At 41.1% G+C, this 16,420-nt stretch overlaps 1 protein-coding gene across 4 annotated transcripts in view; it reads left to right on the top strand.

Annotated features, from left to right (window-relative positions):
- DNAJC6 (DnaJ heat shock protein family (Hsp40) member C6) overlaps nt 1-16,420 on the top strand; it is a 155,603-nt gene that overhangs the window by 1,472 nt on the left and 137,711 nt on the right. The window contains exon 1 of one of the 4 annotated variants that reach the window (XM_078451817.2): nt 8,797-9,005. The exons of 2 other annotated variants lie outside the window; for them this stretch is intronic. Coding sequence is in view for 1 of the 2 variants with exons in the window: in XM_078451816.2 (XP_078307942.2) it covers nt 8,984-9,005 (22 nt within the window). In the remaining variant the exon portion in view is untranslated. Of the gene's footprint in view, nt 1-8,796; nt 9,006-16,420 lie in introns of those variants that run through there. One more of the 4 variants, XM_078451816.2, reaches the window with a different exon arrangement.

Here is a 16,420-nt window from a genome sequence, read left to right as displayed (position 1 = left end):
CTCAGGTTTCTGCCACCTGTAACCTCTTCTTTTAGTATGTCCTCACCTCTACGGCATCTGTCACTGTTCATCTGGTATTTTAGATTCCACGTGGGCAGGCTCTCATCTACTTCTTCTTTATATCCCCTACCAGGTTAAGTCCGGGCTTGGTACCTTCTAGATACCTGTTTGCTAGTATGTGTGTGAGTGTGTGTGTGTGTGTGTGTGTGAGTGTGTGTGGGAGGAGGTGGGGGTGGGGTAGGTTCTGTCTTGTTCTTTCTGTTTCCATCATCTGAAGATTCTTTTTCTGAGAGACTGACATGTCTTGATTTCTAAAATGGCCGACCTGACCCAGGGCAGAAACTACATTGCACCAGGGCCCTGTCATAGATACAGTGGTCACCCCACCCACCTCCACTGCAGGATTGTTTTGAAGATTAAATGAATTGATGAGCTGAATGTGTTAATCATTGTAAAGTGCTGGCACACAGTAAACATTCTAAAACTAAATTGGATGAAGAGCAAGAATTGTCTTTTGAATATTTATTTATTGCATTAGAAAACAAGCTTTTCTATTGTCGGTCATTAGAGCAACACTGGCGTAGTATGGTCATCTTTCTGGCTTTCAAAGAATGGGTTATTACTTTTAGTCAATGCACAATTAAATTCCTTCCCCACTGCCATTGAACTGTTGTTGAAACTTGATAGGCCTGAAGGCTGACCACCCCTTTTCTTTAGTTTGCCTGAGGAGTCAAAGAGAAGGGTTATTGCAACAAGTATTCCTTGAGTGATAATTATATGCAGAGTGTAATTCCAGGTGTTGTGTGAACGTTTACGAAAGAGGACTAAATTGACATTCCCACTGTAGTAAAATGGATTAGAATAAGTTTTCTAGTTCTATAGTTTTTTTTTTTTTAATGTTATTTTTCTGAGATAGAGAGCACCAGCAGGGGAGGGGCAGAGAGAGAGCAGGACAGAGGATCCCAGGTGGGCTCCACACTGACAGCAGAGAATCCCTGCAGGGCTCAAGCTCACTAACCCAACTGTGAGATCATGACCTGAGCCCAAGTTGGTGCTCAACCGACTGAGCCACCCAGGCGCCACTCTAGTTCTATGGTTTTTAAAGCCAGGTCTATACTGTGTACATAGCTATCCTGTTCTCTCTTCTCGGTTTCTGTCCTAGAGTTCACCCATGGCTTCTTGGGGCTCATTGCCATGCCATACCTCTTTTTTCTTAAGTAAGATCTTGGTCAATCACTATATTTCTCTATTTCCCCCTCTCATCTACAACCATTGTAATGTCTTACGTTATGTACTTTACAGCTTATAGAATAGGTCAACTATAAGATCTTGTTTCATTTTGACAGCACCCTGGAAGGAGGGAGGGCAGATGGTGTTTATTTCCCCCATTTTATAGATGAGAAGGTGAACCAAGAGACAGTGACTTGCGGGAGGCCATATGGCTGGTGAGTGGCAGAGTCAGGCCTGACTGCCCATACATTCTTTCTGCCACATCTCCCTCCACGAAAATGCAGAGAAGTAAAATCAATAAATATCTTACAATGAAAGAAATCCATATCCCAATTTTATTTGATATCTTTTTTAAAGGTGGTCTGAATTTCTCATAATGATGGGGCATCATTTCATAATTGATAGCCACCAATTTGGGCATCTAGAATCATATACTTTGGTGCCAGACTCTGATTTGAATCTGCCATCAGTAAGTGGCACAGTAATAAGCCGTATGATCTTGGGCAAGGTGCTAAATCTTTCCAAAACTCAGTCATGTATCACATATGTAAATAAAATAGAGAAGATATAAACATAAACAAAAGAGAGATGGTAATTCCTATGTCATAAGTTACAGTGATGATCAAATGAGTTAATGTATATGAAGTGCCTGGGACACAGCTCACAAGGTGGTAGTTATTATTTTTATTAATATTAGTTCAGATAGTCTATCATACAATCACATCCCAATGATGGTTAGTCACGAGGCTGGAGAGCTCGGTAACCTGTGGGAATAAAACATAGCCGGAAGCTCGTTAGGGGCAGCTGTTCCTTCTGTACTAACCAGGAGGTCTTCCACACCACCCTTTTTTATTCCACCAGGGTTGCAAGTGAGAAGTAGTTTAGCTTTGGGGGACTCTTGGCATCTTTTCAGCCTAACACTGTGTCCTGAATGCAGCAGATATTCAATAAATTGTGTTTTTAATGAAAAGATCCTTTCGGATATGGAGGTATATCCAAAGAGAATGCACCTGAAATTTACCATATGATCATTTGTGACTGTAAGTAGGATAAATACCTAGAAGGACAATTACTGGGTTAGAAGTATATGCTTTTTTAATTTGGAAAGATAGCTCATCTCCATACATGTGCTAATCTCGTTCCTACCAGGAGTGTGTACAATTCTTGATTCCTTACATCCTGTCAGACCTTTTAATGCTTGCCCATTTCATGAATGTGAAATGGTACTGCACTGTTGTTTTATATTAAATTTCCTTGACAAATAATGAAGTGAAGATCTTTTCACATGAATATTGGCTATGTGTGAATAAGGCCTATTCATCTCTTTTCCCATTTTTTTTATTAAAAAGTTTTTTTTAATGTTTATTTATTTTTGAGAGAGAGACACACCAAGCATGAGCAGGGAAGGGGCAAAGAGAGGGAGACACAGAATCTGAAGCAGGCTCCAGGCTCTGAGCTGTCAGCACAGAGCCCAACGCAGGGCTCGAACTCATGGACTTTGAGATCATGACCTGAGCCGAAGTCAGATGCTTAACAGACTGAGACACCCAGGCACCCCTCCCATTTTTTTTTTTAACTTGATGGTTTGTCTTTTTCTTATTCACTTACAGTTCTTTAAATACTCTGGATACTGGTGCACCTGGGTGGCTCAGTCGGTTAGGCATCTGACTCTCGGTTTCAGCTCAGATCACAATCTTATGGTTTGTGAGTTCGAGCCCCAGGTCAGGCTCTGTGCTGATAGTACAGAACCTGCTTGGGATTCTCCCTCTTTCTCTCCTCCCCACTTCCCACACTGTCTCTCAAAATAAATAAATAAACATTAAAAAATAAGTAAATACTCTGGATATTAATCATTTGTTGGCTTATATGTCCAAACAACTTTAAAAAATATACCTAAGCATTCAAGCTTTTCCTAATGGGAATATGAAGAAGCTGTTTCCAATGGAAATTAACCCTCCAAATGCTTCCAGCCTTTCTAAAAGAACTACATTTTAGGCAAATATCAAAACTTTTAGGTTACAGAGAAGGAAGTGAATAGTTGGTGAAAGTATTTTTTAAGAAGTAGACCTTGAAATAATGGAAGAAAACTGGCTCTGAGTTTCTCCCACCAGAAATTACCTCCCGCCAAGCCTTGGTGGGGCAAAGAGCCCTTTCCTGAGCTGTAGTCTTCCCCAGGAAAGACAGAGATTGGAACTATAGCCAGTCTCTGTCAGCATATGTGCTTTCCAGGACAAGTTACTTGGAGAGGAGGACAGGTGATCTTCAGTTAAATTCCTCACTGCCATTTTCTAGCCATATGCCCCTAAAAAGGTCACACTGAGTGGAGATAATGATTACTACCTAGGGATATTGGAAAGATCAAATGGGATCATAAATATGAAAGGTCTATGTAAATATGAGGATATTTGCTAGGCTCTGTGAAGTAATCAACACTGTGACAGAGTGGAAAAGACTCACTGACCTGTGATCTTTAGGCTCTCTTTCTCCCCCTAGCATCTGTTCTGCATACAGGTGCATGATTGTTGAACAGTGGTTATCCAAGCGTGGTCTCCAGAGTAGCAGCATCAACATCTCCTGGAACTTGTTAAAAATGCAAATTGTTGGCTCCCACCTCAGAGCTACCAAATGAGAAACCAGAAGTAGGGTCTAGCAATATGTTTTAAAGTTGTTTTTTTTTAAAGTTTATTCATTTTTGAGAGACAGAGTGCAAGCGGGAGGTGGGTTGGAGAGAGACAGAAACACAAAATCTGAAGCAGGCTCCAGGCTCTGAGCTGTGAGCACAGAGCCTGACCCGGGGCTTGAACTCACGAGCTGTGAGATCATGACCTGAGCTGAAGTGGGACGCTTAACCAACTGAGCCACCCAGGCGCCCCTAGAGATCTGTTTTAACAAGGCTTGCAGTAATTTTGATTTATGCTAAAGTTTGAGAAACTCTGGCCCAGTGGGATCTGCAAAGGCTTTAAAGTCAGCAAATATGGGTTCTAAATGTTAACTCTCCCATTTGCCATGAGTAACTTCCAGCATGAGCAAGTTACTGGGCCTCTCTTGGGCTTGCAAACTCTCATCCATAAAAGGAAGATGGTATCACCTCCCTCACAATGTTGTTTTGAGAAAAAAGTATCCTAGCTGCACTTCTTTTTAGTTATGTATCCTTTGGCAAGTCACTCTTCATTTCTGCCTCACTTTTTTCTCCTCTAAAAAAGATGGAATGGCAAGTGTTAACACAACTGCACTGCTTGCTCTGTGCTGGCCACTGTTCAAAACCTGTGCATATTTTTATGTTATTTAATTTTGATGATAACCTTGTTTTAACCACCTCTGTTTTACAGATGAGAAAATTGAAGCGCAGAGAGGTTAAGTAACGTTTCCAAAGTTATGCACTGGGATGCAAAGCCAGGCAGTGTTCTGTGAAAGTCTTTGCTTTAAACACAATGCTTGGCAAATAAATTCCCAATAAATGTATGAAGATGATGTTAAGAAGAGTGCTTGGGACAGAGCTGGTGTTCCAAGTAGCAATTCCTTCTTCGTTGTCTTGTAGCTTGGCTTCATGCGAGCCTACCTAGCTTTTCTTACAGTCATGCTGCCCTCCTCTGTGGTGACCCTCATCACAGACCTTCCTCCACCCCCAGTCAGCAATTTTTCTCTCTCTGTTTCACCTCCTTTATGGCCAGACAGATGCTCTGAGCAAACCATACAGGGGCTTGGCTGGATGGAGGAAGATTGAATGTGGCAGTGCCTGCCATCACCACCTCAGCATGTTTTGGGAATGGATGACTAAGCTAGAAGAGGGTCGGGGCAAGTCATTGAAAGGTCATTAGGTCTGCCTAATTTGGAACATAAGCTTCAAGTCTCTTTTGCTCTCAAATTTCCAAGAGAACGTAAAAGATCTTTTTTGCTCAGTTTTTCGTCAGAGTAAAATTTACAGCTAGGAAGTTGAACCCACAATATTAACAGCCACATTTTCTCTTTCACTTTTGTTTGAAAGGGACAATAAAAAGCCTTATTCTTGTTCAGTTCAGGGTTTCACTCATTGTTCTTGAAAATTCCATTTGGTCTTGCTCTCAAGATGGCCTCCCTTACTGGGCATGAGTCACTGGTCTGGTGACTCAGAAGTGGCATCAACCAAGACAAGGCCTGTGCAGAGCTGTGAAAGGACTTGGTGGCCAGTGGAGCCTGTCTGAGCTTTCGCTAAATCCAGTTATTGAGATAGGGGATCGTTTCCATTAATGGTTGTTTACAGTGCTCCTTGGTACCAGCTTATTTAAAGTGTGGGGTCTGTCAGAGACATTGCTTTATTTTGGAAAGCTCCAAGGCTTGAGCCCATTCTTGTCTGGGTGGGACCTTGGGGTTTACTGTGGGGTAGGACAAGGCTTCTGAGAATTCGCCTGACCCTGCTTGGACTGGCCCCAGAATCAGAGGTCTAAGGCTTCTATAAATATTGTAGCAGGAGGGGAAAATAAAGGCTCAAAAAGAGCCTTTGAAAAGGACTTTGAACCTCTTTCCACTTAATTTTCTTTTAATTCAATTAAGGATGGATAGAGAGATGAACAGATACGTGATAAAGCAAATAGAACAAAATGCACCATGCAATGCTTCCAACTTTTTTGTATGTTTGAAACTTTAAAAAAATTTTTTTAATGTTTATTTATTTTTGAGACAGAGAGAGACAGAGTGTGAGTGAGAGAGGGGCAGAGAGAGACGGAGACACAGAATCTGAAGCAGGCTCCAGGCTCCCAGCTGTCAGCACAGAGCTGGATGCAGGGCTTGAACCCACAAACCGTGAGATCATGACCTGAGCCCAAGTCAGACGCTTAACTGACTGAGGCACCCAGGTGTCCCTGAAACTTTTCAAAATACAATATTGGGTAAAATGTTAGGTACCCAAATGTTAGAAATGACCACACTCTTGGAAAACATTGCTTCCTTTTTAATATAAATGGCAGCCCTTTTCTCACTTCCTTGTGTTTTTTCCTGGGAAGCCTACTTGATTAAAGCTCACCCCCTGGAGGGAACAAAGGCCTTTATGCCAAGGCCTTTATATTCTTTCTGATGTGTAGCTCTCACAGTAGCCCTACAAGCTAGTTATTATTTTCTGCATCAGGCGCAGAGGGGTAAATTTGACCCAGGTCACAAGGTAGTAATATTAGTCTAATGGGATTTATGGAGCCCTCACTTTATGTGTCAGGCTCTGTGCCATGTACTTTATATATATATGTGTGTGTGTGTGTGTGTGTGTGTGTATATATATATATATATATATATATATATATATATATATATATATATATGTAAACTCTTTTCAGCCTCACCCAACCCTAGGAGATAGGTTCCATTATTATCTGCATCTTACAGATCAGGAAATGTAGACAGAGAGAGGTGTAGGAAAGTGTTCTGGCTTACTTTAGGGGCCAGTAAATGACAGAGCCCATGTTTGAACCATCTCTCCTGCATTATGGCCCCTGCCCTTCTATTGAAACCCAGGCAGGCAGGCGTTGGCATTCCTCTGCTTAATCACTAAATCAGCATACCTTGTAGAAACCTCTTGCCCTGAAGCCACAAGCTTCTTGAGGACAGAATGCTTTGCTCAGCAGCTGTGTCATTCATTCCCAGTGTTCAGGGCAGTGCCTGGCACAATGACTATTTATTGAATGAAAGAGTGCACAAATGGTGGCCTCTCACCACCTACTTTTTGTCTCCCCTCTCTGGCCCTAAAGTGCTCCTAACTGGGCACATTTTGGCTGTCCTGGACTTGGTCCTTGGCAATGGAGTTGCCTGTTTCTTTGATGTGGTCAGTGCACCAACATGGTTCATTTGGTGGCCAGCAAGGAGTTCCAGTGAAGGCAGATTTTCCTCTCCGGTCTTAACCTGTCAAAGAGGAGCATAAAGGTATTATTCACTGCCAAGGAAAGATGGGAACAAAAACCAAATACTAAAAATTTCCCCAAACTTTCAAGGAGTCTTTACAGTGTGGTAGCTAGAAATCAACTCCAGGACCCCTAGTGGCCAGGACAGGTTTTTACTCTGCAGCTATATTTGACTCTTGGGCTACAATGACCAGATGAACACTAGCAATTAGTTCTCTTAGCCCAAGTATGTTGCTAATTATACCTTGCTTTTATATAGGACTTAGTGTACCAAGTACCACATCTGTTCTCCCTTTTGATCTTCTGAAAAGCCTTGCACACACACAGGACACATATGATTAGCCCTACTTTACAGATGAGGAAACTGGTGCCAGACAGGTTGTCACCTACCCTACACCACTCAGTTAATAGTGTGGAGACAGGTCTTCAACTCTCTTATCTTGACTCCTGCTCCAGCAAATTTTCCATGTCAATATTGTGTTTCACCCAGCAATTTCTGGGGATGAGAGCAACAGGTAGGTGTATTTCTTGTTATTGCTCTACTCACAACTTAGTGAGGTCCTGAATTGGGTCAGTTAATGTTTTTGGAGATCAGCTGACTGATCTATAGTGGGGAATAACCACTACCCATCACCTACAGAGCAACTACGGCAGAGGAGGTCAGCTCAGGTCATTATCTCACGGTCCCACTGAAGCAGGTCTGAGCCTGCTTCAGATTCTGTGTCTACCTCTCTCTCTGCCCCTCCCCTGCTCACACTCTGTCCCTCTCTCTCTCTCTCAAAAAGAAATAAACGTTAAAGAAAAAAAAAGGACAATGTCTGAATGAAGATGTTCCAAAGGGACTATGATGACACTGACCCATGTTTCATAAAATAAATACCTCCTCTAGCCACCCTGTCTAAAATGGCATGTGTGTTACTTCATTACCATGCTTCATTTTTCCTCATGGCATTTATTTTTATTTATTATATGTTTATATTTGTTTGTTTAGTGTCTGTTTGAATACCCCCACCAAAATGTAACAGCTATGAGCAGGATTTGGTCTGTTTTCTGTGCTCTTGAATCCCTAACAGATGGAATTCTACCTGGCACAAATAAACATTTGTTGAACGAAGAAATGAAGGAATGAATCCTAGCTACGTAATGTTTGAATTGGATGATTGAAAGATTTGCTTGAATCTTCCTTGGTCTCTAAGAGAGGGCTTTTATGGTCTCATCCCCATTTCTGGCTCAGCTTTAAGAATCAACTTACACCTGGATAAACTGGGTTCAATAATATGTGTCCATTTAGCAGACACAGGTCACCATACCACACTGTAGGTCTCTGTACTGTAACAGCCTGTGGGCAGCTTGAGGACAGGGACTGGTCCCCTTCACTGTTGTATCCTCACTACCTAGCATAAGGCCTGGTCCACAGAGAGGTGAAAGAAATATTTGTTGAATGAACAAATATGAAAGAGAAAGCACAGGTCTCTTAATTCCCTCCAAAATTAAGGTCTCTGTTTGAGAATACGCTGGGCACATGGCACATGGCACAGACATTCACCTTTCAACCGGAACCAAGTCTCTAGAGAGCCGAGGAGGCACTAAGCAGTTGGTTCCCTAACCTTAGAGAAGGAAAGGCAAGCCTAGACTCCAGATCCAGTTCCATGCCATGTTTTGGAATTTGTGTTTACGTCGGCCTTCATCCCCATCCTTTCAGCTCCAGCATAAGCAAAATTATCACCCTGCACACTGACTTGCATGCAATTATCAGAGCTCGGGTGCTCTTCCGTTGAGGGACTTCGCCCCTGAGATCGCTGACTTTCTGTGAATGACAAATCAAAAGTCAGGTTTGGAGAACCAGCCCGACTTTCCTGCTCATTTGCAGCAGAGGGAGGAAAGAGAGAATGAAAGATTCTGAAAATAAAGGTAAGGGGTCAACTGCAGAGGGGAGGCTAAAAGATGCTAGGGATGAGATGTCACTCCACAGATATATTTAGTTTGTATTAATGGCTGACTATAAATTACTGTGTATATGTTAGTTTAAAATTCTAGTTATATAATAAACATGACTTTTTTTTTTTTTTAATGACTGGCTTTTAGTTTCCAAATATTGTGTCATTCAGTTTTCCATATTTGTGCTACCAAATAGAACAATATTTTTGCATTCTTCATTTAATCCTGGCTGAGTTACAGATACTTCCATTTCACAGATTTTCTTATAATAGCTCCCAGGATTTTGACAATTTTATTTTGGGAGAGTTCACAATAGTTAATTAATATGTAGGCTTTCGATGCATTATTGCAATTGGAATATCTGAAATACTTCGGACTTCTGCAGTTTGGGTTCACGAGAAAAACGTTGACAGATAATTCCTTAACGTCAATCCTTTAGGGAGGACCCAACGGAGAGCCATCATTGACCTTCAGAACTGTTTATCTTGCAGAGATATTCGGATGCAAACTACCCCCACCCCTCCAGCCTCCAGCCTAGAGACGTCCCTGGTACCTTACCCCCTACCCTCCAGCCCTTCACTCTAATTCTGTCTGAGCCATGGAGGGAGAGAGAAAAGGATTTAAATGAAAACTCAGGGAAGGGCAGGGCTCACTAAAATGAGCCAACCAATTTTTTAGTTCAACAACAGGGATTCTGGAGGATTCTGATGTTTTAAATTCCGAGGCTCCTTAAATTTTCTGCCGCAGTTGGGGGAGGAGCGATAGACCCCAAGGTCTCCGGAGGCTCCACGTGTTCCCAGACCCTGTTCCCGGAGGGAGCCCTTCCTTCATGCTGCGTTGCTCCTGCTCCTTGTCCGGGTGCCGGTGGAAGGCGCAGAGGGGCCAGGCTCCTGGGGAAGCACACCCCCCTGCCCCCCGCCTCCCTTCCAGGAAAGCTCCTGGGAAGCCGCCGCAGCAGAGGACGCCATCTCCGCGCCACCGTACCCAACCCCTGCTTCCCGAGCGCTAATTTTAGGGTTTGCCGTCCTCCCTTTGCCACCCCCCCCACCCCCCCCGCGGGCTGTCGGTTTTTTCGCACCGGAGCCACTGCGCAGCAGTTAGCACCCTACTCTGTTTTCCCTGTGCGCTCTGCGTTAAGGAGGCCCCAGCATTTTGCCCTTGGGCACCCGGGCTGGGGTGCGCAGGTGGAGTCTGGCATGCCGCGCCCCGGGGAGGTTACTTGCTTCCACTGGGTCTCTCTCCCACGCGAAGTTGTTTGGGTGACGGGGGAGACGACACATGCCCCCAGCCTTTTCCTTCCTGTACGCAGGGCCGCCCGGCTTGGGCTTCCCCAGACCAGTTCCCAGCTGCTCTCTGGCTTGTTACAAGATTCTTACCGTGTGGTGGCCAGTGATGTTTATTACACACCAAAAAATGAAAAGGAAAAAAAAAAAAAAAAAAGCCATAAACAGCCTGAGGCCAGTGAGGAGACTGGCATTTTAATCCACTAAACTGTAATGAAGTCTCCAAGCAATGCTACTTTCTGTAGTGAAGCTTTAAAAGAGCCAGGGGTAGCTGGTGTTGGTAGTTATCAACATCTAATAGGCTCTGGATCATTTACATCCATGTATTGATCTGTGTGGTTTTGATGTTCAAATTTTAATTAAGCAGCTGTAGGTGAGGGAAAAGAGCTATGTAAGCATGGGCCTGGCCAGTGGAAAGAGGGCCTCTCCACTGCCGTTTCCTAAGCCAGCCTCTGGTGAACAAATAAAACCTGTGCCTATGTAATTAAAGTATTTCAAATGAACTTGAGAGTGTTGGCTTCCCCTGTGTTGATTTCAGTCAGTGGCCAGAGAAAGGGTTTTTGGAAAGAAAAAAAAAATTGCTTATATGCCATGTCATGCTAGGCCATGCTCATGTTTTAGAAAAGTTAAGACTGCCTCAATTGGACGCTCAGGATGAGGCTAATATTCAGCATGGTTTGGAATTTTAACACTCAGTTTATCAGCGTGTCAACGTGTTTTAAGGTTCACGTCTCTCGCTGCTTTTTGAGGGGAGGTGGTATTTAGAATTTTTGTTTCCCTTTGTTTTGGAAAGAGCTTTGAGGATAGTTAGGTTCGGGCTTGTACCACCTAACTTATTAGTGACCAAACACTAGTGACCAAACACATTAGTGACCAAAACAAGACCCTTTGTTTCTTTGGATCTTAGTTTCCTTATTTCTAAAATGAAGAAATGTTAGACTGGATCACTGCTCTTACGATTGTGGGTGGTAAGAAAAGAATCTAGTGAGTCTCCAGCAGCATTTTAGAAAGATGACGTAGCACAGAAGGTATCAGACACCACTGCACCCAGTGAGGGTAAACACTGTTTTCTGAAACTTGTTTTAGATTCTGTGCTTGTTTATGTATGTAGGTATGGGCTGCCTTGATATCAGGTCTGTTTCTTACTGTGAATCCCAGCAGAGAGTTTGAGAAACGCTGAAATACAGCACAGCGTATTAACGTGGTTTTCCGGGAGTCTGTGAAATGCAGTCTTATATGCATGCCCATTTTGTTTATGTTTGAGGAGAACGTCAAGAGTTCTCGTCAGATTTTCAGAAAGTCCAACAGGTTCAGAATGATTGTTTTTTTAAGGTCTCCCAAGACCCTTCCAAGCCAATTTATTAATGATCATAGAATCTTTCCAGGGCCGGGAAATAGGTGTGTGTTGACAGACACCAGCTGAGTATACAGCGTGAGGTGGCCATGCGCATGCGCGCGTGTGCGTGCGTGTGTGTGTGTGCGTGTGCGTGGCATCTGTGCCGGGTCGTGAGGAAAAGGTGTGACCATGGTAACCAGACCATGAGAGCTATTTGTAGGTTCCAGAGTACCAGTTGGTGACCTGAATATGAAACGTAAATATCTAAAAATTAGTGTTTATGCTGAAAATACCGCAGAAAAACTATTACAATGTTGTGAATTGTTTCGGAAGACTGAAAACAAAGAATCAGATAAAATCTGAAGAGATTGTCAGGGGAAAATAAATTATCCAGATATTGGTAGGCAGAAACTGAATTTTTATAAGCTATCCTCACATGACTAATGTTCAGTAAATGCGGAGTTGGGATTTAACAAATGCCTTTCTTTCTTCTCCTTTTGGGACATCTTGTCTTAAGACGGTTCAGTGAGGCTTTTAAATACAAAAGGTATTGTATAACATTTGCCCTGCATATCTCAAAATGGTTTGTAAGCCAAAAGAAAATATTATGTACGAGGCACCTAAGAAGAAAATAGTTGAATGCATTAATAAGTAGATATTGGCAAACTTGACAGTTAATAATAATAACCATAGCTGCTATTTGATGAACAACTAGTATGTGAAAAGCTCTCTGTGAGGTGCTTTATTGTCACAACGCTGTAAGGCAGGGGGTATTGTACATGTAAAGAAATGGATTAAGAATTTTGTAGAGGGACACATAGTAAGTAGCAGACTTAGGATTCAAACCCAGATAATTTTACCTCCCAAATCATTCACGTGGTAGTCAAGGGCTTGAGCATAAGTCACATGGTGAAATTGCATACTTACTAATAAAATTTTCAACGTCGTCTATTATTAGAATTAACTTACTTACTATAAAAAGGCATAGGAGAGCTGTGAAAAATGATGGCTTTTGACTAATTTTCTGGATTGTGTTTATTTGGAAAATAGGCGTTCCAAGTCAGCTTGAAATTTCCTTTTTATTTTTAGTAAGTTCTCTGAGTATTTTATGCAACAAGGTTTTAAAAGTAGTGATATGAAGGAATAGGAGGGGAGAGTTTGAAAATTTGGTTGGGAAAAATTTTTTTTCTCCAAGAGTTTAGGGCAAAAAGTTCTTTTAAACTTTGTTATTTTTCCATATTTTATCTCAGAATAACAAGCATGACATTTTTGGAGCAAATGAAGTTATATATAACATTTTAATGTGGTAAAACCAGGTGTAGAGCATTGTCTAGAGCATTGTCTATGCGGGCAGTTCTTGAAAGAATCTGATTTTTCAGTGAAAGTTATTATAAAATCTGATTGAGTGTTTGAATATGGACAGACCTAGACTTCTGGGTGCTAAATATTAAGAAGACTGTGGTGTACATCCCCTCAGTCTATAATCCAAATACAGTAAGTGTAAGGAAATCAAAAAATGTTGTGACTTTTCTTAACCACTATGACTCTGTTGATACTTTTAGAGGAAACTCAGATTCCTTCAGGGATTTTTGTCATTGCTGCTTGTGACTTGGGTAGGTTGGAGAAATGATATGTTGGCTGGGATGATCTGTAAATGGTTGACTGATTTCTTGGTTTTCAGGGCTAGCATGTGATAAAACTGGGTTTTAAGGCTGGTCTCTACCAGTGGTTTTCAAATGGGCACAGTACTGCTTTCTGGGGGACACACTGGAAGTCAATAGGGGCTCTAGCAGCATTCATTGGGAAGAAACCAGAAATGTGGTAGATGTCCTGCAATGCTCCGGACTGTTGCATTCAGTGACCAATTATCCTGTGTCCTGTGCGACTTTCGAATGTTTTGCTGAACAGGTAAGTGAAAACCCTCTATACTTTTCTAAGCCTAGAACATGCACTGGTTTTACTCTGAAATATATATACACTGAAATTTCCAGGATTACAAATGCTGTGTAAATTGAGGAGAGATTATGCTTAATTTTGTTCAGAAAAACTACTTACCCAAAGCAATGCTGCTTGTATTTGAGAAACCAGTAGAACGCACCTGTCTCGTTCAGTCTACATAGAAGTACACGTATGTGACTACGTTATTATATATTCTAATATAGTACTGCTTGAGCATTTGCATATTGAAATCCATTTGGGGTTTTTTTTTTGAGTTTATTTATTTTTGAGAGAGTGCACAAGTGGGGGAGGGGCAGAGGGGCAGAGAGCAAGGGACAGACAGAGAGAGACAGAGAGAGACTGAGAGACTCCCAAGCAGGCTCGGCACTATCAGCGCAGAGTCCGATGTGGGGCTCACATGACCAGAGCTGGAACTAAGAGTTGGACGCTTAACCGACTGAGCCACCCAGGCGCCCCTGTTTTATTATAAATAACGTTTCTTTTACTTCTCTTACATTATAGTTGGCGTATTATATATATTTTTAATTTTGTGTATTACATATATTTTTGTTTAATTTTGTTTAATTTCAGTTTCATTTTGAGATACTACACAGGGAAATACAAAATATTTTTATATCTACATATATTTGTGTTATTCAGACTATATAAAATGACTTTATTTTGACCTCAATGATTTTAAAGAATTTGAGCCAACATTACAACTTTTGAAGATTATATATTCAATTCTATATTTCTGGTTCCTTAAAAAAATTAGAACAATCTACCACAATGGGATTGAGCTGAGCATAAACTTCCCTCTTTATGGCAGAAATACTGGGATATAGATGTCATAAGTCTTCTTAGAAATGATGTCACTGGTAATTGCTTTTATTTATGCTACTGTAACTGGTATTTTAAAATTTTATTCTCTATTGCTTGTTGTTGAGAAATATAGCTGATTTTTATTTGTTGACCTTATTTCAGTGGCCTTGCCTAATTCACGTATTAATTTTAATAGTTTTTAGATTTTTACAGGCAGTTGTATTTCTGTGAATAATGACAATTTCATTTCTTCCTTTCCAATCCTTAGACTTTTCATCACTTGCATTATTGCACTAGCTAGGGTCTCTCTCACTATATTGAATAGAAGTGGTGATGGTGATTATCCTTATTTTGTTCCTCATCTCAGAGGAAAAGCTATCAATATTTGACCATTACTTAAATACAATATTTGATGCAGGATTTACCTAGGAACTTTTTTTTTCTGTTTGTTTATTTTTTGGGGGGGGGGTGGTGGCAGAGAGAGAGAGGGAGACACAGATTCCAAAGCAGGCTCCAGGCTCTGAGCTGTCAGCACAGAGCCCAATGCGGGGCTCGAACTCACCAACTGCGAGATCATGACTTGAGCCAAAGGCAGATGCTTAACTGACTGAGCCACCCAGGTGTCCCACTTGGGCATTTTTAAAATTCAGATTAGGAAAGTTATCTTCTATTCTTAGTATGCTAAATTTTTATCATGAATTTTATCAAAAGTTTTTTGTGTTGTGATATCATATGATTGTACTATTTTGTTAGTATGAATTACCTGTTTTTTGTTTATTTATTTTGAGAGAGAGAGAGAGAAAGAGAGAGGAAGAGAGAGAGAGAGTGAGAGAGCGAGCATGAATGGGGGAGGGGCAGAGAGAAAGAGGGAGAGAGAGAATCCCAAGCAGGCTCTAGGATATCAGCACAGAGCCTGACTTGGGGCTCTATCTCACAAACCTCAAGATCATGACCTGAGCCAAAATCAAGAGTTAATGCTCATGGACTGAGCCACCCAGGTGCCCCTATGTTGATTTCTTTTTTGAGTATTAAATTGACTTTGCTCAGCTTAGTTGTGATATGTTATCCTTTGTTCATATTGCTGGATTTGACTTGCTAATATTTTATTGAGGAATATTTTTGTTCACAAGAGAGATTAATCTGCAGTTTTCTATTGTTGTGGCCCCTTGCCAGGTTTGGACATCAAGATTTTGCTGACCTTATAAAACAAGTTAGGAGATGTTTCCTCTTTATTCTGTTGTCTGGAACGGTTTTGTAAGATGGCATTATTATTTACATGTCTGGAAGAATTTACTGGTGAAACCATATGGGCCTGGAAATTTTGTTGTAGGAAGGTTTTAAAATATGGATTCATTTATTTTAATAGATATATATTTATTCAAATTTTCTATTTCTTTTTGTGTAAGTTGTGTTTTTCTAGGAATTTGTCCATTTTATCTGAATTTTCAAATTTATTGGTAAAAGGCTTTCTTTATATCCTCTTAAGATCTTAATATTTGTAGGTTATGTGGTTTATTCCTATTTTTTGGTTGATGTCAGTATTTCTCTCTGTTCTTTTTTATTTATTTTTATTTTTTATTTTTTAAAATTTACATCCAAATTAGTTAGCATATAGTGGAACAATGATTTCAGGAGTAGATTCCTTAGTGTCCCCTTACCCATTTATCCCACCCCCCTCTCACAACCCCTCCTGTAACCCTCAGTTTGTTCTCCATATTTATGAGTCTCTTCTGTTTTGTCCTCCTCCCTGTTTTTATATTCTTTTTGTTTCCCTTCCCTTATGTTCATCTGTTTTGTCTCTTAAAGTCCTCATATGAGTGAAGTCATATGATTTTTGTCTTTCTCTGACTAATTTCACTTAGGATAATACCCTCCAGTTCCATCCACGTAGTTGCAAATGGCAAGATCTCATTCTTTTTGATTGCCGAGTAATGGGCTCTTTCCATACTTAGGCTATTGTTGATAGTGCTGCTATAAACATGGGGGTGCATGTGTCCCTTCGAAACAGT

This window comes from Panthera onca, chromosome C1, assembly GCF_046562875.1.
Source record: "Panthera onca isolate mPanOnc1 chromosome C1, mPanOnc1 haplotype 2, whole genome shotgun sequence".
NCBI classification, from domain to species: domain Eukaryota; kingdom Metazoa; phylum Chordata; class Mammalia; order Carnivora; family Felidae; genus Panthera; species Panthera onca.
Note: the sequence above shows the minus strand (reverse complement) of the source record. Positions and strands in the feature narration are given on the sequence as shown.